The sequence below is a fragment of the Uloborus diversus genome, chromosome 9 (genome assembly GCF_026930045.1).
Source record: "Uloborus diversus isolate 005 chromosome 9, Udiv.v.3.1, whole genome shotgun sequence".
NCBI classification, from domain to species: Eukaryota; Metazoa; Arthropoda; class Arachnida; order Araneae; family Uloboridae; genus Uloborus; species Uloborus diversus.
In genome coordinates this window covers 21,142,903-21,167,158 of record NC_072739.1, presented here as the reverse complement: position 1 = coordinate 21,167,158, position 24,256 = coordinate 21,142,903, and the positions used below count along the sequence as shown (strand labels likewise).

Genomic DNA, 24,256 nt, shown 5'->3' with positions numbered 1-24,256 from the left:
TTTTTTTGCTTATTTTATCAATTTCAGTGACTGAAAGTAGTACTTTTAAATAAAAGAAGCAACCCCATTGGTACAATTTATTTATTTATTTATTTATTTATTTATTTATTTTTACTGTAAAATTTTAGTTAAGCATTTAAGGAAAGTATGACTGTAAGATGGAGTGCGTATAAAACACGGATATATATTTACAGCAAAATGAACCAGGGGGGGGGGGATTGCTGGCAAGACCAAATGGTGCAATTTAAAAACTCTTTTTTTTTTTTACTTTAAAATTTAAGTTAAATATTTAAGGAAAGCATTACTGTTAGATGGACTGCGTAAAACAATACAGAGAAAGTTACACAACGAAATATGTGAAGATTGGCGATGATCGATTGGCCGATTGGTACAACGTAAAATAATTTTTTTACCGTAAAATTTTAATCACATAGTTAAGGATTACATTACTGTAAGATGGACTGCCTTAAGCGTTACTGCGTATGACGGCACGGAAGAAGTTTTACAGCAATATATACAGGGGGGAGGAAAATGCTTGGAGTACTACTTGGTACAATTTATTTTAATTATTTTTCTTACTGTAAACTTAAGTGAAAGAGAATTTTACGGTAAAAAAGACTGATGTCATGGATGTCCCTTCAGTTTACACGATTTTTTTTTTACAATGCATTGTATATTTCTTTAACGTGGGATGCACGCATATTTTCTTTTTTCCACGGAAAAGTTATTTTTTGCTACAAAATGTGCTAAATCGCACTCTGAATAAAGCTTTTCTGTTCTATTTATAAATACTAGCCGATTTAAGCAAGCTACTGAACACTGAAGTGTTGTTTGTTTTATTTGTCAGGCTTATGGAGCCTAGTGAAAATTTATCTACAGGTTAAAAGAAGAGAATCGAATGTTTATGAAAAACGAGCTGATGTGTGCATCACATGACTTCCTTTTACTCCAATTTAATGTCATTTCCACATTATTGGCAATTTTAATGTGATTCAATTGTTTCCTCTCTAAATATCACCAACAGTGGCCAAAGTGAAACCAAATTTTAAAAAAAAAATTGCCAAATTTGTCGCCAAGTTGGCGACAAAACTTGGCGACCAAAATATTAACGATATATCGTAAAGTGTCCGACAAACTATAACACCACTTGAGTTTACATCGAAAGTAACAATCATTTCCCCCCAAAAAGGGGCAACAGACCCCCTTAGGAACATCCGAATGCAACCAAAAGGTGCCCAACTAGGCCCCACTAGGAGTCTACGGGCCAAATTTCAACTTTATAGGACATACCGTTTTTGAGTTATGCGAGATACATACACACATACGCACGGACGTCACGAGAAAATTCGTTGTAATTAACTCGGGGGTCGTCAAAATGGATATTTCGGGTGTCTGTACGTTTCTAGGCATATATCCACGTGTGGTCGGATTGAAAAAAAAAAAAAAAAACTCAACATTCATTCGGGGGTGAGAAAAATGGAAATTAAGGCCGATTTTTGAGTGAAATTTTTTTTTTCGAATACAATACTTCCTTTTTTGTAAAAGAAAGTAATAAATCAGTCGTAATTTTTAGTGACATATTTTTGTTTTCTCCCATATTATATCTAAAGCCAAGTATATTTTTATATAACTATATTTTTTCCATTATATGGCTTCAATCAACGGACAAATTTCAACTTGTTCAACTAAATTCAACAGTCAAGAATCATGCCGCAGTTTTACTTGAAGTTAGCTTTTTTCTGATGATTTAACTTAACTGGAAAGAGCAATTTACAGGCAATCCGTTTCGTCATTTCAAGAGAAGCTCAAAATCAACTTTCGCATAACTTTTTGTTATGAATACTAAGCATACTTATATTGTATTAGCGTTGTGATTCCTTGCTTTGTGTACTTGTCTTATTTACATAGAATAGTAACATCCTTTTTACAATCTTTTCAGTATGCAAAAATTTAAAACCGGTATTAATCTATCTTTTGTTTGTTCATTCATTTATATTATTTTATTTTTATTTATTTTATGTTTATTTATTTTTATTTATATTTATTTATTTATTTATTTATTTGTTAATTCATTTATTTATTCTTGAATCTGTTTTCAAAGTTATCTAGCGAAAGAGAGAAAAAAATACGTTATTGGAATTCATAACTGAATACAATTGAAAATGTATGATATATTTTTGCAACCATATTTTCCCTAAATTTTATAAATATTTCTTTTGTAGAATAATGTAGGAGCGCATCGAGGGAAGGTCTTGGGTTTGACCCCCCCCCTCCTCCCTCTCCCCAACCACCATCCCCGAACTCTTTATTTTAAACCCATATTGCCAATACTTGTATCGTAATATGTAGGCATGTTCGAACAGTTATGCCCCCTCTCACTCCCCCGGTAGTAAATTCTAGTTGTGTTTAGGGTGATTTCAAGGTCGCGTACGGGACAAATTTTCCTAATAATTTCATATAGTACATGCAAATTAATAAAAGCTGAAAGTTAAAAGTTTGTTGAGCAGTGAAAGTACTTGACTCGAGTGATTTGTTAAGCAATATATATATATAGATAATTTCTTTTTCTTTCTTTTTTTTTAATGAAGTTGAGCTCAATCCAATTGTCCCTCTGGTGAGTCAAAAATGGCATTGAAAATCTTAATTCTAGGTTTGATTTCAAAAAGAAACTATCAGTGGACCATTCCACAGAAAATCAGACGTATTGTCCCACACTCGACAGCTCTATATTTCGTGTCAAAAGAAATTTTTAAAAATGTAATAAACAAAGAATTTTTTTCCCAGCAAACACACATACACGTGATTTCTTTGACAAGAAAAATATGCTAAAAGCACGTTTTGAAACTAAATATAGACCTGTCACGTGCGGGACAAATTGTCTGCTTTTCCGTGGAATGGCCAGTTAGTGGAGTGGTGTATCTAAAAAAAAGTGAACACTCCTTACTAGTGCTCAGCCTGCAATTTAGCTTTTCCCGAAAGTAAAAGACACAAATTTATGTAACCGTCATGAAGCACTGATAACTTATAAAAGGAAATCCATTTTATCCTTGTTATAAATTATTTTCGAACAAAATGTAAAATGGTCGAAACCATTTGTTTTTCAGAGCATTATTTCAAATTGACACCTTTACCACGCAATGATTTGCGTAATGGAATATTAATTTTCTCATTTGTTGCCACTGAGCAATAAATTTCTGGCTATGCAATTTCATCCGCATTATAATATGAAAAGAATGCCCAATAATCGACATCAAAACTCGAACGATAACCTTTTGTTCTTCAGCACATAATTCGCAGAAATTTCATTGGATCGCATTCAATGATGTCACATTGTTTATGCTTTGGCAATTGGATGGCGTTATCTAGGTCGAGGAATCTGTAATCGTCAATTGATAGGGAAACCACGCAAATGGGAAAAGAATCGGGGAAATTTTGAGGAAAATAAGTGCTTATTTATTTGGTTTTTTCTCATTGTGAGCTTTTGTTATTGGCGGCCTTGAAGAAATTTCTTTTTGTGCTTTCTTATCTTGAAGGAGATAATAAATTGTTAGCTGTAATTATATGTCTCTATTGAACGCGTTACTAAATTACTGTCTACGAATTCGGATTTTTAAAACAGCTCTTTCAAACATGTGGTTATTTTTGTTGAACTATGTCCAATTTATACAACTTTCATGACAAATCTACATTAAAATGTTTCCCCCTGAACAAAATTTATTTTGCTTATTTATTTGTTTTAATTTTTAATATTTATGTAATTATTAATTTTGTTGATTTTATTTTAATATCAGCGGATATCTACTGAGTCTTCTTCGTTACAAACTTGCTGAAACTTGAGCGGGAAAAATAAAATTACTTTGAAAAATTGTCTGCTAATTTTTAAGTGCAATAAGAATTGTGTGTGGTGTGTGTGTGTGTGTGTGTGTGTGTGTGTGTGTGTGTGTTTCTTCAAGCATCTGAATTTTTAAAATAATCTACTTCCTATGAAATCATGAAGTAGAAATAAAATTAAAGTTGCATTAACCAGGGCTTAATTTTTACGGGAACTCACGGGAGCTTAACTCCTGCAATTATTTTAAGAGAATTTTAACATTTTCGTCGAAATAATGGCATTTATTTGTAAAAGGAAGTTCTGGGGACTATAGGGCTCCCGCACTTTTTTTGTTAGAAAGTAAGCTTTGGTATTAACGATATAAAAATTTATTAACTTATTAATAATTAAACATGCATGTTATAGATATTGTCACGTGCGACAAATATGAAGTATCAGAAAAATTAAGAAATGAGTGAAAACATGGAACTTGGGGATTCAGGCCTCCAAACTGCCCCCCCCCCCCCCCCATCTTTAACAACTTTTCTTTAATTTAAAAAAGAGGGTAAAAAACTGAAAGACGTTTCATGTTTACATGAAGTAGCTATTTAATTTTTGTAGTCGCAGTTCGTTTTTGTTCTTTTTTTTTTATCGTCCTCTTTTCTTCAAAGCATCTTGCAGATTTTCTTGATACCAAAAGTTTTGGGGGCTACAGTTAAAATGCGCTTCAATTCTCCAGTATTTACTCTCCGACATTGAAAGACATAACTACAGGTGAAGAACGGAAGGGTTCATCGGGACCAGGGGCGGATACAGAAAAATCTTTTGGAGGGGGCACGGGAAATTGAATGCCCCTCCCCTCCCCCGCCTTCGATGTTTCATAACAAAGTTTTGACGACTTTATTTTTAAATGTGCGTGTTTATTTATCTATTTATTATTATTTTTTTATGATTCCTTAAGGTCAATGAATCTACTTCTAAGTACATGAATATTATGCACTAATATACTTTGAATGTGGACGGAATACATCTTTAACGTTTCAAGCCATTTAAATACTAAACCCAATATAATGTCACCAAGATGCTAGACAATGAGCGGCTTTACCTAGGAACATTGTCATAGAGATTATAACACGAGGGCAAGGTTATGAAAAAAAACAATACCTCTCTTGAGTTTTTTAAAATTAATTTAATCATAACTTCATAACATATATAAGTTTCACTGAAGAATTCAGAAACTATTTCTGTGTGAATTTCAAAATAATTGCTGATTTGTTCTTAAAGCCATGATACAGTGAGATAACATACTGATACTACATGCCGTTTCTATTAAAAATCATGGTTTTTCTAAGAAACTACCACATGATTTCTTTCATTTTGCGTCTTTTATTAGCTGAAAAAGAAATCTATTATTTCGCAAATAGGTTCCTAGATCAAAATGATTCTTTTAGGTGCGCCTACACATTTAAAAAAAAATGTTAATTATTGATTCCATTCCATCAAAGAAGAATTAATGGACGAATCGCGATAATGTGGTCTCTTGAATTTGAAGCCAATGAGTTAAATGTATTCTGCAACTCTGGGCCTCTGACACCAGTAATACTTCTATAGCAAACAAAAATGCTTTTATTCAAAATATGCTGTGTGTGTGTGTGTTTTGTGTTCTTTTTAATTAGCTACGTTAAAAAAGTGCAAAGGAAAGGTCAGTTAAAAAGTAAAAAATAAAATAGTGAAATTAATTAATCCTTTTGGAGGGGGGCACGTGCCCCCTGTGCCTCCCCTAAAATCCGCTACTGATGGGGCCAAGCCGCCAGGCTCCCTCAAGTGTAACAGAACTCTTGCTCCACTGTTTCTGCATATCCGAGCAGAATTAACTTTTGCTTGCTCTGTAGAATTGGAAAATCCTTGAACGCGGAGTACTTCGCCAGTTTGCATCGTAATCTTAATCTGATCCCAAATTAGCTAAATTAATTTATTTCAGCTCCTCCCACCGTTGGAAGAAGGGGGGGTCTAAATTTAGCTAAATCCCCCTGGTTTTAACCACAGCCTTAATCGCTCATCAGGCTCAAGCTCCGAACGGCAAAAAAGACGTGAGCGTCTTTCAACCGCTCCTTCTTTTTTGCATTCTTTTTTTCTTCTCCTCTCTTAAATTATTTCCGTGCTATTCCCCTTGCTTAAAGCTGCTTATACCTCCTGTCAGGTAAACAATAGGATGTCTTGATTTTTTTCTCTGACTAGGGAATTTTTTTGTTGTTGCGCTTTGCTGTGTTTAAATATAGCTAAAACGTGAACTTCTACGATGAATTAAAAGTCGAGTTGAGTGGTAAGTTGAAAATGGAGCAAGCGATTTTTTTTTTTTTTTTTCCTAACTGGACGTGGAGTATTTTCATTGGCCATTATTATATTTTCAAAAAAATCATGAGTTTCATTATTTACTTTGTTCTCCTATGGTATGTACTTTCCCTCATTTTTGAGAAGATATCCTGATAGTGAAACAAGAAATTTCTGAGTGAATGTTAGAGTTTTCTTTGGTCATCGATGACTTTGTAACTATTTCATGACCAATTCCTGAGAGAAGCGTTTAGTTATACAGTTCTTTTTCATACATGTATTTCACTAGATCTAGCAATGGCATATGGTGCGTATGGATGGACTCCTGCTCCCCCCCCCCTCCCTCTGCTCAGTCGCTGTGGCTGTGCTCCAATTAACCCAAATCAGATATTTTTCTTTTCATATTTTTTTAATGTGCTTAAAACTTCTACCAAGTCGTGTCGGTGATTATTAACACCATGGCTAAAGTAAAATGCAATTCTAAAATCATTTTTTCCCTTTAAAACGTCACTTTGTTATTTTTATTAATTTATTTATTTCATACTTCTGATGAAACTTGCAAATTTTTGCATCTGTGTTTGAGATTGGATATATTTATATATTTTTTTTTATTTTTAGTAAGCTTTGTTCAAAGTTCTTGAAAACAAAATTTGGCTTTTTTTTCTCATTAAAACCTTAATTTGGATGTGGGTAATAGAAATTCTATGATGATTTGGAGTGCATTTTTCAAATGCCAGGGAGTTAAATATTGAACGGAATAAAATTTTGAAAAGCTTAGCCTTAAAGTATGCTGAATGTTTATAATGTAAAAAAAAAAAAAAAAAAATCTGGTGTTTTCGAACTAAAATTAACTACTTGAGCTTCTTTCAAAAACAGAAGGTATGACTTGTTCAAGGAGAAAACGGCGAAAGAAGAGATTTACCTCAAAATGATTTCATCGACAGTGCTTCACTCCCACCCTCCTACTTTTCCCTTCCCAATTAAATGCTTTTTCAAACTATTTCGCGGAATTTTTTTTCTCAACATAAAATTTTTATTTTTTTGTTAAATTTGATTTTAATGTACAATTTTAAATAAATGAGCAATCCAAGGTAAACATTATGTAGTACTTCACTTGCTTTAAATAGTAAACAAATAATTGTGAAGTAATTCATTACGGTACAAGAAGGGTTGGGTGCCCAAAGTGGGTAGGTTTTCGAAAGACGCTCGAAAATTGTTGTTTTTGAATTTTTATCGCAACAATTTCAGTTTTATTTCCCGGCAGGGTTCTTGAACTTCAAAATAAAAAGTGATTTTTGTATTACTTCAAACCCCCTCGGCACACGAGTTAAGAAATTATAAATAAATACATGATTTAATCCTAAACCCGCTTTGCCCAGAAGCACGTTTTTTCAATAATTATAACCTTAAATTAATAATTTTATAAAACGGAATGACCATCGTCGTTTATAGGAGGATGGTGTCAGAATAACCTAATATTATTAACAATCAAAAAAATAAGCTGGTATTCGACTAGTCACAAGTTACAAAACTTTTTTTTATATAGAAATGTATCATTATTTTTATTTTAAGCCTGGTTGCGCCATGCCGCTTTACTACTGCTTCGTTGGGACTGATTAAATATCGGGGTTGTTCATATGAACGCGACATACGTATGCATCGCCGCTTACACACCATGGGGCTGCATACGAAGTCCTACCCGCTTTGGACCACCCTCCCCTACATCACTGCTTGTCTAAAACATGCGTTGTTTTAAGTAATTCCTCAGACAGTCTTATTAATCTTTAATGAACAATATACGATAAACTTCGTAGTCTAGAAGAGATATCTATGCTTCTAATTAAAAAATCACAATAAACATCAATTTTTTCAATAGAGGCAATCAGACATTTAAAATCGACACAATATCAGTAAAGTCTGAGCAACAAATTTCATTCACGATGTCCTTTTGCGAGATATTAATATTTTTTATTTGAATATTAAAAATTGCGATGTCATTCAGTTGTTATTTTGTCACTGAATTTCTAAAGTACTAGTTTTATTTAGCTGCTAATGAGGGGAAAGAGGTGCAAATTGAAGAGAAGATCTTTTAGAAAAGAAAACGCACATCAGTTACTCTAAAATTAACTTAAAACCTTTTTTTTTTCTTTAATTTTTTCCCCGAGTGATCAGGATTTCTTATTGTTATCACTGTTTGACGTTCCAGTTTTTACTCATAGTTTAAGAAAAATTTATGGCAACCAAGTAAATCTTTTTTGAAAAATATCGTCTGAGATTTGGAAGTAAATGTTTTTTTTTTTTTTTCCCAAAGTTGCTAAATAAAATAGAGTAATTATAGAAATATTTCTTTTGCTACGTTATTCATTTATTTATTTATTTTTTTAACGGACGGAAAATCTTTTCGCATTTTGTTGTTGATTCTTTTTAGCATTACAACTGCACACATTTCTTTCTGCATGCGTAGACAATTTAATTTTGACGAGTTCTGTATGCATGGAGCATAGATAATTTATTCTTCATGATTTCTTCCTGTGCGTTAACTATCGCGATGTATTGTGTTCTTTTTGAATAATACTTAGTTTGAATAAAAAATTGAAAAGAATGACAGAAATATGTTCAAAAATTATAACTTTAGGAAGAAATTCAAAAATAATAATTATAATACAAATAATTCCAAAAAAAAAAACATTTCAAAACCTGCAAGTTTTGATCGCTCTATCTGTAATTTGTTATAAACAAATTCCAATTCTTCAAAAATATATTTATATATACATACAATGAAGCATGGGCGCCCATATGTAAAATTGTAAGGGGGGCTCAGATATTTTAACCATGGTTTAGCAGGATATTTTCCCCATGGAAATCGATTTCTGGGCAGATTTGAGTCATTAAAATTTAACATTTTTAATAACCTATTCATTAACGGCTAGAGAAGAAATGTTTTACATTTTTGCAAAGAAAAAGGTACTAAAAACAAGGAAGTTCTCATTTCAAAGGGGGGGGGCTCAAGCTCCCCCTTGCCCCCCTATATGGGCGCCCTTGCAATGAAGGGCACTAAACCACTCAAGCCATCTTGTAAAAGGAATAGCGACCAAAGTCAAGATAACACAGAAATATTAATCGTAGTATAATCGATGAAAAGAAGAAAAAAAAATTTCTCTGCCCGCAAGTCTTCCCCTTTCCACAACCCATTCCTCGGCGCTTTCGACACAGCTGTTGTCGACTGCGCAGCGCAGACGTCACAACAAGGGTCCCGGGGCGCGAAGATCCGCCGCGCACCCCTTTTTCCCTTCAAATATAGCATGCGGAAGAGAGCGTGCAAGATCTCCAAAGTTTATTATATTTTCCGCGCAAGTAAATGGTTGGAGAGGCAAAACTTTTGGTTTAAAAATACTCGCCGCGGGTTTTAAAAAGGGGGCCCCGGAGCGGGCGAGGGAAATATTCGCGAAAAAAGGAGAAAAGCAAAACAATTTTCGCGATTTTGACTAAAAAAAGCTTCACAATGGGTGGGGTATCCCCATGCACCATTTCCATGGTATCCCATTCAGAAGTTCAGCCGTGAGGGAGTACGACGGAGCGGTCGTTGCCATTTCCACCCCTCTGAGGCTGTCTAGTCGAGACTTTAGCTCCTCGTATTTTCGATGGGAATTTCAAAAGTTGTGAAATTTTGAAGCAGTTTCAGGTGTGAGATAATCATAAATACAAACAAAAATACAAATATACAAAAGGTAAATGATCGGTAAAACTCGGTTATAAAAGGGGGAGGCACTTTTTTCCCCTTGGTGATGTAGGATTTGATAAACGAACAATAGTTACACGGAGACCCCGACACACACACACACACACACACACACACACATATATATATATATATATATATATATATATATATATATATATATATATATATATATATATATATATATATATGTGTGTGTGTGTGTGTGTGTGTGTGTGTGTGTGTGTGTGTGTGAATATATATATACATTTTTTATTTATTTAAGATTAATGAATTCTTTTAAATTTAATTATGCAACTAATAAACTCAAAAAAACTATTATTTACCCCCAGCGAGGAATCAGGCTGTATAGTTCATTTGGTCTTCCTTAATGGGACACCCTGAAAATAACCACAAACGCATCAAGATTTGTTCACCAGGTAGTAATACGAGTGCAGTATTTTTAAAAGGCGGCAAAGTAATAAAACTTTTTTTTTTCTTTTGTTCTACACAATGCCTGATATTCATCTGTTCAGAAAGTGCATTGGAGGCACATTAATAACTTTGTATATATACCCCCACTACCAAAAGCGTAGAAAAACTCGTGAATAGCATCCATGCGACAGTGATGACTTACCAGGACGACACTGAACGCTACCAGGACGTAACATACACACACAAATAATTTTTTAAGAAAGGTTTCCTCGCTTTGTAGTCATTATAGAAATATTGCACTTGTATTGTCGTATTGTCAGCTTACCACCTGGTTTACAAATCTTCCATATAGTTATTTTCTTTCATACATTCCAAATTAAATGTATCTGTATGTTCAATAGTTTTGGATACATAGCATTTTCAAAACAAATGAATCATTTGTAGTAAGCTTGATGTTCAATATTCATGATTGCGTGTGTAGCTTAATAATTTATATGTGCACTGTTTTAACCGATGCTTTTCGAATAAAACACTTACTTAACCTGAACTGTCAACGCGACTGAGATTATGCAACGACTTAAATGATCTAAGCTTAGCTTGATATATGCGTGTTGGTAATGAATTCTACTGGTACTGTGCTAATGAGTTTCCGTTGTTTATTTCTATTAATTAATGATAATGATCCAATGATAATGAACTGTTGTTGTTGTTTTGGTTCATGACTAATCCTCTCGAAGAGTTGTTGATGATTTTAATACGTATATTTTTTTTAATTGTTTCTTAAACACCTGCATTGGCGGTGTCATTGGTTGGTGTTAGGCATGAAAAGCATTGGACACTGACGTGGCAATTGTGTACGTCAACTGATTGATAGACAGTTATTTCAAGTCGAACCTTTCTTTAAATTCAGAATTGTGCCTGTTGATTTTCAGAAAAGGCGCTTATGTTTAATTACACGAACTTTAATAAATGTGGGCCTGTTGTAGTTTTTAATTTCTAGACCTCAGGTCATCTGCACATCATTAAAACTGTTCACAAAATTGGGCTCTTATTACTGCCGTCAGAAGAAAGGTGAAAGGTGGAGCTATCATTATTTTTTTTTTTTGGGGGGGGGGGGGTATTAAGGATTATAATCCTTGTTTCTCCATTTTTTTATTTATTTATCAGTCTCAAAAAAACCTTTCAGTCCATACTGAATGACGAGCCTCAAAAAATGGAGACGCATCTAAAACTCTCAGCCCCCTTCACATTCAAGTTGACCCACAACTCAAGTCACTTTCTGATGATGTTCTATGGATAAAAAAAAGTTTTTATAAAAAATTTTATCCCTTTGTAAACTTGTATTATGAAGTGAGTTCTCTTTAAAATGGACGTTGCTCAAAGTCCGGTCAAGAATCCGTTAAAATAAAGCCTTGGAAATGACATCAGTAAATATCCTTTGGGAAAAGTATCAAACCCTGAAATGACAAAATGGTTCGATATCTTTCAAACGAACCCTACATTAAACTGGTAATGATTCTTTTAAAAAACACTGGAATGTCTTTTTTACTTAGCATGACAGCTTCTGCTTGGGCCGAATCGGTGCTCGGTATTAGTTTCCAACACACTTGGAAAGTTAAACTGAGATGTTTAATCCTATAAAAAGTACGACAAAGTCAAAATTAGTTACTGGAGAAAATGATACTATTCATCAAGTAATAAATCTTGACCACGATATAAGTTTTTTCCAGTAGAAACCACGAGTTTAACATCACGAATGATTTGTATTTATATGTTTTATCAATACCTATTTTCCCCTAGAAACTTTAAAATTGCTTCAGTGTATGAAATTAGCATAAAACTTTTCATCTGTACATCAGCTTGAAATCTGCAGGGAGCTTGAATCTTAACCGATGTTACTACTCTTTAACTTTTTCCATTAATGCCATCAATGTTCAAGCAAAACATCCCCATCATAAATTAAATTTTCATCTTGTCATAGCCGTCTACTTAATACGAGGTCGTTCATGAGCAATCATGCCTCTAACCCATAATTAATAGCTATTTATTAAGGTCATTAATGTTCCAAAATGACCACCATTTTCTTCCGAGCACAAAAGAACTGTGAGCCTTTGTAACTCTTTTTTTTAAAAAACGCTTCTTTTTGCCTCTAATCTCAGGGAAAAGATTTTCTTTCTTTTTTTTACGTTGCCACTGCCATTATTATAGACTAGAAATCTCCATCGGAAAACATTTTGTTCTTTTAACAACCATGTTTGCACAATGAAGCAGGGCATTTTGTTTTGCGCGAAGAAGCGTCGCCAACAATGAACCCTTGGCCTGTCATCAAAAGAGGTCTAATTGTTCGAACCATTCCTAACAACAGCCAGCAGCACAATGCTAACGAATGGGAAGCCATAGCACTTAACATTCTTTTAGGATTCCCCCCTCTTTTTGTTTCCATAGTTTTCGGTGCTCTTTTTTGACCTACGGCTAGACCAGGACTAGAGAATACAAGGGCTAGCTCGTTCCTTTGATCTTTTCATCCGCCGCGAAGTGGACAGCGAGAAGAGAAAACTCGTTTTTGACGTCATCGGGTACACTCCGCGGGACAATATCCACAGCGTATGCCCTAAGAACTGTGGTATGCCTTAGCTAAAATACAATTAAAGAATTTTTACTCTGTACAAGGATTGTTGAAGAGGCAGTTGAAGGGGCTGAGGCCGCTCCCAGACAAGGCTAAAAATCATTTATTATGAATAAGGATATGAATATTGTCTTCAAGGTTTGATTTCAATTTTCAAATGTCTCATAACATTTGACTACGGTTTCTTCAGAAATAAGCTCCTGCTCCTGCGCTAAATCTGTTTGCAGGTTATTTTCCCTTCACGTTATGCTAAAGTAAAGGTCACATTTTATAGAATCGAAAATATTTGTGGGTAATTATATTTGAAAGTATTGAAAATGCCTTCACGTGCTGATTTCCTAGTTGCTGAAAAAGTTCTGGAAACTTAAGCTTCCCCTCAAGATTTTCAAAGAGCTCAAAACACACCCAAAAATTTAGGAATACAACCTTTTTTTCTGCTTTGAAATGCTTTTTATTTATTTATTTATTTATTTTTATTGAATACTAACTTTGAAGCTGCTTCAATAAATAATTGGGGGAAGAATTTTAAAAAGTTAAGATAAAGAGCAAGTCAAATTTTATAAAATGTGGTGTACGAAGTTATTTTTTAATGTAGGATTTGGTTCAACCCTGTCACAATGCAAATTTATGATATTTAATTAGTTTAGTAACGGCACTGTGAGACCGTAATAAATTTCCTTCAACCGTAAAATTACAATGCATTTAGATGTAATGCATGAAATTTCTTTGTAAATATTATTCAATAGATTTAACTCTACAATTTCTTGAACACTGTATCCCCATGCTTAAAATATATAATAATTCGCATTGATGCGACAATGACTTAAAGATGGGAGAAGAGAGATTGAAAATGAGTACTATATCGTGATTATCTCAATCGTGTATCTATTTTTGTAAAGAAGCTTTTTTTTTTGTGATTATTTAAAGCTTTCAAATCAGATACATTAGTGTTTTTATGATTGTACAAAAGCTAGGCCATTTAATTGGTCTTCTGTATTGAAAGATCAATTGCCTGAGCCATATAAAAAGGCTATTGAACTTTTTTCTTGAGTAAGAACATTTGGAAGAATCCGATATTTGAATGAAAAACTTTCTGAGGACAAAAGGTAAGCCGGCAGAATTTTTTTTTTTTTTAATGGATTTTATCACAGAAGAAAACTTTGTAGAATATTGGGAAAGATTTCATTTATTACTGTAACGTAATGTTTTGGAGAATTCAGACATGAAGAAATTTTTCAGTCTACAAATAAGTTAGCTTTATAAATTTGGTGATAATCATTGAAACTTTAAATTTGGTTTACGTTGCTAAATTTCAATATGTTATTTTTAAATTGAAGTGATTGAAATGCTGATTAACAATTTCAGTAAACACCTATTAATCTGGGACTTCGCTTTATCCGGACAACCATTTGAATGTACATACGGTATAAAAAAAGAACGCGTTAGCGCAATAATGTATTTTTGTAAGGCTGTAACTTTATTTTTTAAACTTTTTCTAATGCAGTTTGATATTTCATTCTCTTTAATTCAAAATACAATTTTTACTGTGTTCAAGTATTTTACTTATGCATATTGGTTCAATTTATAGGTCATTTTGCTTAATTCGTTTTAAACAATCTAGATGACCTGGATCCTCAATTAGTCCAGGTTAATGAGGTTCTACTTCAGTTTTCAAATACAACGTCTGTTAAGATTCTTGGTCAGAGTTATAGTTACTTCGTGAAAAAAAAATTCCTCTAAAAATATCGGCAGTATTTAGATTCAAATGGGTTATCGCGAAATTCCAATATGTTTTAGTTATTCCTTATATCTATCTTATCTCTTTCATGTTCTTTGAGACAAGGTTGGAATAGCAATATTATTATTATTTTTTAAAGTCGAAACTGACAAAATTATGTACACACATGAGGAAACTTGACAAGCACAGTAAATTATTTTCATTTCTTTATAAGTTCAATTTTATTGCGCAGAATTTCCGCTTTCTACCCCTTTATAAAACATGCATATTGGATAAAGAATATCGAAAACTACACAATAGGAACTAAAAATTTGTATTGTAGATTTCTATTATGTTTATTGTCTTTGGTATCGCTTATTAACTTGTCGATAAGATTCAAAACATTTACCCTTGTATTTCATTTTTTTGAAGCTTAACCCTCAAGAATCTTTTACACATAAAAAACGGGGAAAGAGAGTGAAGAATTACGCACGCAAGCACTATACAAATGTCCCAGATCGAGTCTACCCAGTGACGTCACTGACACTTTCCCCCCTCGTTCCTACTTTCGCGGCGCTAAGAGCCAGCCCTTCTAACTTCTATAGTCCTGCGGCTAGACAACAGGTCCTTTTTTTTTACTGTTATTATTCTGGTAATAAAGCCATTGTTGGCGATTTTCGTATTGTGTTTTGTGGTCTTTGGAGAAGAATGAAGGTTGTATCTCGATTTGGTGAGAATTGCCATTGTAATTAATTGAATCTCATTTCTTATTTTTCTTGTTTGGGGATGCTTACAAATTATGCTTTAGACCTTTTGCCTTTTGAAGTTCAATTTACAAAATGCACGCGAATTTTTCAACTATTTGTCAGCTTTATTTAAAATTTAACCCTTTCAATGGCTCTAGGCTACTTTCCACCAAGTTTATCAATAACTAAGGGTCCATAGTTAACAATTTCAAAACAGCTGCATTGGATAGCAATTAGACCACGGAGACAGGAAAATGGCTTGAAAGAACTTCTTATTTTATCTTTAAACCAAGCTCACTCTCAAAAACGTTTTGTGCCAGAAAAATAAATGTCTCAAAAAGTATTAAGTTAGCTAAGATTTAAAATATTTTATAATATCTTCAAACGTGGTACTATTCTTGCTTTATACTGAGACACACATATCCCTCGTACACTCCATAAACTTTCTACTTAGTTACTTACTTTGTGAAATGCATAGATGTATTCCATGCACAATGATATTCGACAAAAACTTAAATAGGCATCTTTTATTCACAATGTCATTCTCTGTATACATGAAATACACCCCCAGCTCAGTCAATTCCAGCCGAGGACTGCAGTTTCATGCTTATTAGCACTCATCAGCCCAGCATAGCAGTGACTGCGCTGGAGGTAGAAAACCTCATAAGGAAGCCTAGAGTGAAAAGCAAACTGGTAGCTAACACAGCTGTTACCTTTTTTTTTTCACTCTAGGCTTCCTTATGAGGTTTTCCACCTCCAGCTCAGTCACTCCTATGCCGGGCTGATGAATGCTAATAAGCACGAAACTGCAGTCCTCGGCTGGAATAGACTGAGCTGGCGGTGTATTTCATGTATTTTTGCCTTAGCCCTGGCTATAGGGCGGTAACTTACTGAGTATACCGTTCTCTGTATTGTTTATTAAAATCTTTTAATATCCACTGATACTTTTCTCTTGTCATTGTGGCCTACTGGCTGACTCTGAGGTCAATATTGCCATCAATATAAAATCTATCAACGCCTCCATGGAAAATTATATTCCGCGTGTATTCAATAAACGTACTCCAATAAATAGTTACATGCTCCCCATGTATAATGGACACAAGCCAAGCCTTTATGAGCGTCTTTCACAAACAATATTTTCGATGGGTTTTTATGCAAATTATCCATGCAAAGTAACAAGATATCTAAACTCCCTGAAAGTCCGAAATCGATATTTAATTTACTTCGTCATACTCGGTGGTATGAATCAATAATTAACGTAATCCATACAATTGATGTCATACATGAATTCGTATCAACTTCTTTCATTGAATTTCTAACTTTTTTTAAAAAAGAATATGGTGCACAGAAAACTAATTTACTCAAAAGTTTTATGTAGATGTTGAATGAAGTACGAGCATTCGGATTTAGTTTGTGTCATGGCTTTGATAAACTACTGAATGGCAGTTTAGTTCTCAGCAATGGTTTTGGGATAATTGTCGTAAACTTTTCTATATGTCTCACAAAAATGAGCCAAAATGTCCAGAACAGAATAAACAGGGTGGCCAAACGATACGATTTCCTGTAGTCCCTGGGTTCACCATAAAGAGCAAGGACTCTCCGAAGTGCTCTTCCAAGTCCTCACTTACTCTCCCAGTCTGATTTGTCATGATCTAGTCAACATAAATCACATGTTTTCTAAATTTGGGTCACTTTGGATAAGAGATGATGAGATCTCTCTCTCTCTCTTCTTCGGCTTCATCTTTTTTTTTTTCTTTTCCCTTTACATATTGTTGTTTAAAACAAAAAGTTTTGATTGGTATGATACTTGATTTTTTTCTTGTTTTCAACTTGACCTCAGTCACAAATTTCCTGCTGTTATTCTGAGTGCAGTTATTGCCCGAATAGCAATCTTTGGACGATCGATATACGCTCAGAAACGCTATATTTCGACATTTTCATCAAAAACAAAATGAATTAATGCACGTGCTCACAACAAAAAAAATGTATTTATAACCTGCCCTGAATTCAATTGCCAAGTTTGAATTGAATCTCGCTTCGATTTTAACGCTGTACATTATTATTATTATTATTATTATTACTATTGTCAATTTCATATAGCTCAATTATTGTCACCTTGTGCTCCTGTATATATTCTTTACGCATTAACACACAAATTCCGATTAAGTGAATGTAGTCATACTCATATTTGATGTAGATTGATGTGCCTAGAGCATTATCTGCGCACTGTCGTGAAATCAACAGTCGTTACTTATAAACTGTAAACATTTATCCGCAAAAGCAATGGACGATCTTTTTTTTTTTTAAACCATCCTCAGTAAACTTAATAAAATCCATCTAACACAGGGTTCGTACGCTCCTTCAAAACTCCTCCAATGCTCCTTCATTTAGGAAATTTTTTGAAGGGCCCTTCAAACTCCTTCATTTTGGTTTGAACTCCTTCAAAACTCCTTCTTTCTTAGTTCAAGACTACATAGTATTCCTCTATGACAGTAACTTAAAATACTTCGATCGACAACTTAACTTCATCACAAGGACGATTTTAATGAAGTAATTTCGTATATGTATTTTATTTTTTTTATAAAGACATGATTGACAAATTGATCATAGAAGTTATAAAAGTTGAAGGTGAAAATACTATTAGTTGACTAAGACATTTCATAAATGAAGTAAACCATGCTTAAATGGTGCTTGGCTATTTTTTCCAAGTATTATGATTATTGCTTTTCCATCCACCCCACTCTCAGCTGCAACAGTCAGTTTGTCTAATTATTATTTAAATATATAAAAATACATAAGCAGATGTACTATAAGTGATTGTGTTGAAAAACAACCGTTTAGCAAATCGCAGTTATGATATTAAGTCATCCACAAGTGATGTCATGACTTGAGGGGGAGACGGGTTCGGGAAATTGTGACAAGGGGAAGAGAGAAGGTGACAAAAAATAACATCATCTAGTTATTATAACAATATGTTTATAAAAGTATGACATGACAAGAGGAGTAGTAAGATCAAGTGTGATACTTTGTGACAAAGGGGAAGAGGGTCAAACATGTTGAAAAAAAGTGCGACATCATCACGACAGCCCATTAGTACTCCTTCAAAATCTCATTTTACTCCTTCAAAACTGCTCCAAAACTCTTTCATTTTATTTCTGAAATTGAGTACGAACCCTGTAACATCTGTAAATATACTCCACAGATAAGATGCCTAAAGCTAAGAATTTCGAAAAACATATGTTGGAGAAATTAATGACGCCACCCGTTCCCGTGAAAACGGGTAACAGTTCTTTAAATGTAGCTACAGTGTCTTCATTGTACATTGCAATTTTACTACTCAATTTCAGTTAATTTTAGAGCAGCTTTTAATGAAAACATGACCCCTGCACAATTTTCATGTTCCATCCGGCAGCCGGACGTGATAACAAGAGAATTCTTTTTCATACTTCTCAGCCACTTCTGTCTTAATTGTGGATTCGGACGATGAAGTCATTGTACTGCTTAAGAGCCTGTTGTGTTTTGGACCCTCTGTTCTTTCCATTCTCTCGCCGGAAAAAAGATGAAAGTCTCCATTGTGTCCCAAAAAGAAGAAAAGGGGATGGAGGTTTCCCCCTCCACGGGAGCGGGTGATGTTACAAATGTGTGAGTGAATGACCGTCGTCGTAATTAGGTTGGTGTTTGGCGGAGGTGGTTCCATGGTCATTCCTCCAGCTGATTGAAGGTTGGGCAATGGCTCTGTTGCTTTGTCTAGTCTCGTCTGAAGATGTCTTTATGTCTAGTTAGAAGAGATCTTCAGTTTCCCAAATGTCTGATGCAAATTGGAAACTGTTAATTTTATATGGCTAGTCTACGTCTTTACAGCTAGTTACTAATCAGTTTTAACTGAAGATATGTTAATCGACTGTTTTACTCGAGATATTTTACGTATTATTATTGTGTAGTAGTTAGCTTTATATGGCGATGTTTCTCTCATAGTTACTATGTGGTCTTTAGTTTTTGTATGTCCAGCTGGCTAGTCAATCTCCTAGCTTGATCATCCGAGTCCACGAGACTAGTTTCCCTTAAAAATTCTTCTCGTTTATTGATTAAGGGTTTCTATATAATCTTTCAATATTTTAGACATTCTGTTTAGAGCTACACTTGAATAAACAGAATTGCCATAGCAATCTGTACAGCAAAGACATTTTCTTTGCCAGTTCTAATCGGTATTTATTGTATTTCCTAATCAGTACGTTATTATCTGTTGAGAATGTTGTGTTTACCCAACAAATAACTACTGTACTTGGTTTCTTACTTAGGGAAGTTTTTGGGCGTCAAAATACTAGAAAAATGGGCATGATTCTTAGTTTCCAAAATTCTTAAATAGAAATTAGTTTGCTTTTTAAAAAATTATGCTTACTGAACAAAATTCTTTAAAATAAAGAGGGGGGGGGAAGCAACGCAGTTTTGTGCAAAGCTAATGGTAATTTGTATTTGTTGTATTATGATGATGCATTTCTGAAAATTTATTTTTTATACCTTTTTAGGAGAATGTCATCTAAACGGAAGAGTCCGCCGACGAAGTTCACACCGGACGACCTGAACAATGGCCACCACAGAACCACCTCTGATCTTCTGGACAAACAGCACCACCCTTTCCACACTCCCCCCATTCCAGAAGTCGAAGAGCACCACCACCTTCTGAACAACCAGCAACAACACCCCCCCAGTCTCGGACGACGATTCTGATCACGAACGGCTAGCGAACGACACCAGAGATTCCTTCGACGAGGAGGAGGAAGAGGAAGGGGAATTTCTCTGATAAACATGACCCCTTCTCCAATTGCCTCGGACAGTTGCTCCCCATCCAGATTGGCAGACTCGGACAGCGACGCAGAGGGGAGGCTGGAGATCCCCTCGTCTGCCTTCTACCACCCCAGCCGGAAACAAAGACTCTTGCAGAGCGTGTCCAGGGGGGGGTCGAGACACAGATTCCGATTCGGATCCAAGCTGCTATAGTGGCAGCGAGTGTGGGCAGCGGTTGACCACATCGCCTGGACAGTCATCCTTGAGGGCGATGGAACCGGCGGCCTCTCCCTGTAGCAGTCACGAAAGTGGCGGGAGATCTTCCAACAACAGGCGTTCCATGGACGATGTCCCTGAAAAAACTCACCTCGAAGATGAGCAGCAGCACCAGCATTAGTGAAAATGTACCCGGACATTATTCTCCCATGGAACATGGCCGGTTCCAACAAATGGAAACGGGGAGCTATGCTGGAATGGGAAGGAAACAAACGAATGGGTAAATAAGTGTTTTATTCTTTTATTATTTCTCTATCTGTCTTTCAATCTCCACCATCTCCCGACCTTTTGACTCGAAACCTTTGGAATGCCACATGACAAAAGTGAGATGCTTTTCCTATGCCCAAACCCTGCCCCAATGTAGCAAGTTACAACCCAGGTCGTCTTGGTGAAAAACAGCGATCATAACCACTAAGCGACATTGGACTTACTGCAATGTACTAGTAAAACCGAAGAGGTCACACCATACGGTGGGGCTAGATGGAGTTCCATGCTCCAAGTTCATTGCATTGAGTTAAAGCATCTGTATTTGGAGAAGTTGATGTTACTCAAACAAAAAGATTACCCCCCCCCCCCCCCCGTCTGCAAGAATTCTTAAAGCCCCTATCCGATCGCCCACCAGATATAGATAGTCAAAAAGTCAGCTTTTTTTTCTAATAAATGTTTTGTGAAGTCCTGTCATAGTTGTCATAAGAGTGAGAAGAGGTCATATGTCAGTGCATTTTAATTATCCTTATAAAAAGTTTGTGTATGAAACTTTATTGCACTGTAGTCTTCAAAATATATACTTGTATGTTTTCTTTCTTGGAATTCCTTATATTTTTGAGCCTAGCACATCCCTGCAGGCTTTTTTTCGAAATTTGAACCTCTTAATTATTTTTTCTCAGAAATTGAACAGTTACTGCTGCTCAAAAATATGATCACCATCTCTAGTTTTGAATGCTTATAAGCATACAGAGAATAAGCGATCATAAACGAAACATAATATTTATCTAATCTTTGTGTCTGTAAAGGCATTGGAAAATATTTTTGTCGTAATTAACCTCAAAGGGGCTTAAAACAGTAACCTTGCGAAATGTTACGACCCCCCCCCCCCTCCCTGTGTTTCACCACGAAATTAACTCTAAAACCTGCACTATTAACTCGGCTAGATGATATACATTTATATGAACCGAGTTTTTCGAAGCGTGTTAACCAGCTGCGAATGAGTCTTATGTTTTAGATTGCATCACAAAATTTACTTTAAATCAGAAATCTCAAACATGCTAAATGGCTTTTTGATACGTTCGTGAAGCTAGTCTTTGGGAGTGTATTCTATTAACCGGGCCCGATTGAGTCTCAGTGTTGCATCATGAACTTAACTTGAAATCGAAACATGTAGAAATCTCGAACATGGTGAATCATTTGATGATGCGTTAGCGAAGCGGGGAGTCTTCAAGAGTGTGTTAACCGGCTCGGATTGAATCTTATTTCGTGAAATTAACTTTAAACTAGTTGTATTAAACATAGCAAATATCTCGAAGATGCTGAATGGCTTGACGATGCGTTCGCGAAGCAAGTCTCCGAGAACGTGTTAACTAGCTCGGATTTAATCTTATTTCGTGAAATTAACTTTAAACTAGTTGTATTAAACATAGCAAAAATCTCGAAGATGCTGAATGGCTTGACGATGCGTTCGCGAAGCAAGTCTCCGAGAACGTGTTAACTGGCTCGGATTTAATCTTATTTCGTGAAATTAACTTTAAACTAGTTGTATTAAACATAGCAAAAATCTCGAAGATGCTGAATGGCATGACGATGCGTTCGCAAAGCGAGCGTTCGGGAGCGTGTTAACCGGCTCCGAATGGATGATCGCATCCCCCGTTCTCCCTCGCTTCCGTACACTTGTCAACTCTCGACGCAGAAAGGGATGCGGCAGGTGCTTGCACCCCATGATTCTATTATTTTTTTCACTTTCTGGTGAGGAGAGGCACGATTTTAAGGATATACGTCATGTGGAAAACTAGCTCTCGAGATCTCTTCCTTGCGTGGTGTATGAGATAGCTAAGAATTAATATCCACCAATATCTTAAAGTTTTGGAAAACACTTCAGTTGATTTTTTTTTATACAATACAACCTTGGAAATCTAGACTTTCAAATTCCGAAAACTTCTAGAAGATTTTTTTTTCAACTTTTTTTTTTAATTTAATAGTTTTTCGTCAATTAGGATATTTTATCTTTGTCTTTTGCCAATTGTTCCAATTTTAACACTTCTGTTCATCGCCAATTATCTTTATCGATGTTGATGAGAAATTTTTAGTCGCAAAATGAAACTATGAAACAATTAAAGACCTTAGACGGGTTTGAGAAAAAACTAAAAAAAAAACCTGCAAAAAGAACTATTGGATTCTATATTACATTTGATTATTTTCAACACGTAATTTAAGTAGTTAATTTGAGTATTCTATCTCATAATTAACTGATTGCTAAGATAAACAGTATTTTTCAAACATTTTCAAAAAATAACATTTTGTATCTCTACAATACACCACTACTACGTTAAATGCTATTTTTATAGCTCATTTTAGTTTTTATCCCTTTGTTCCTTGCGTATTTAAAAACGTTTTACTTTAAACAAAATCGGCATTAAAATAATATAATAATGTGTCTAAAATTCGGGAAAATTCAAAATCCGGAAGGTCCGAATTTCCAACGTCCCGAGGTTTTACTATTTTTAGTATTCTTCTTATTATTAATTATTAATATGGAGCGTAATCATATCAAATAATTGCTGTCTGCAAAACAACAATAGTTTAAAAGATTTGCTTCAATTCTAAATGACAAGAACTTATCTTTCAATCATGCCAAAATTGATAACTAAGACTGTTTTTTATAAAAAAAAAATTAAAAAACAAAATGTTTACGCGAAAAAGGAAATTCCTTCCCCCTTAATTAAGCTTCACAAAGGCCTGCGGAGACTAATCCTTTCATAGATTATTCAACATCTCACTGAACTGATATTTCATGCATTAAGAGTTTTGTAAAAATCCATCGGTTTTCTTTTTCCTAAAAAATAATTTAAGTGAAATATTAAAACAAAGAAAATTTTTGCAAAATCGATGACAAATAATACATTTATTTATTTATAACACGATAAATTAAAAATGTTTTTAATTTATCGTGGATATATTGTTTTTTTTTTTTTTTTTTTTCAGAAAGTTTCAAATTCTTGTAATTGTTATTCTATTTTAAGAAAGCTCTATTTAAACTCTAGTTTGTCATTTAAAATAGAAAATTTCACCAAAATTGGGAGAATTTTCCCAAAAACCATGAACGCTATACCAAGAATTGTACAAAAAGGTCAAATGCAATTAATTAATAAATATAAAAAAGCCCGAACTTTATAAATCGCTATTCAAATCTTCTATTTAAAAACGTCTGGTCTCATAGAAATAATACACTCTTCACATAAACTCCGACTACTAAAACATTCTTTTCAGAAAATTAGCAGAAACAATAGGGTTTTAAAGGCGTGTCATACCTTTTCCCTTTTTTCTATTCAACACCATAAGAATGAAAACCACCTGTTGGTGTTTCATTCGCGATTAACGTTCTTTTGTTGTAGTAGTAGTAAATTCCTGGAATCGCCCACAATAAACGTTTGTAGTATAAACAGGTGGTTTGCAAACCTGCTGTTAGTAAAAGTATGCCCAAACATGTTCAACAAAATGTTAGAAAGAGTGGTTCTTTGAAGACTTTATTTTGAGATTAGTTTGATACCAAGATGGTTTATTTTAAATAAGTATACGAATTGAATTCGTGCACATAGAA

General features: G+C 34.5%; 1 protein-coding gene across 1 annotated transcript in view; it reads left to right on the top strand.

The window, feature by feature from the left end:
• The window catches only part of LOC129229344 (transcription factor SOX-13-like), a 145,188-nt gene that overhangs the window by 47,569 nt on the left and 73,363 nt on the right, over positions 1-24,256 (top strand). Inside the window, 5 exon segments of the mRNA XM_054863634.1 lie at positions 19,911-20,105; positions 20,137-20,174; positions 20,177-20,351; positions 20,353-20,521; positions 20,523-20,665. Of these exon segments, the coding sequence (XP_054719609.1) occupies positions 19,911-20,105; positions 20,137-20,174; positions 20,177-20,351; positions 20,353-20,521; positions 20,523-20,665 (720 nt within the window).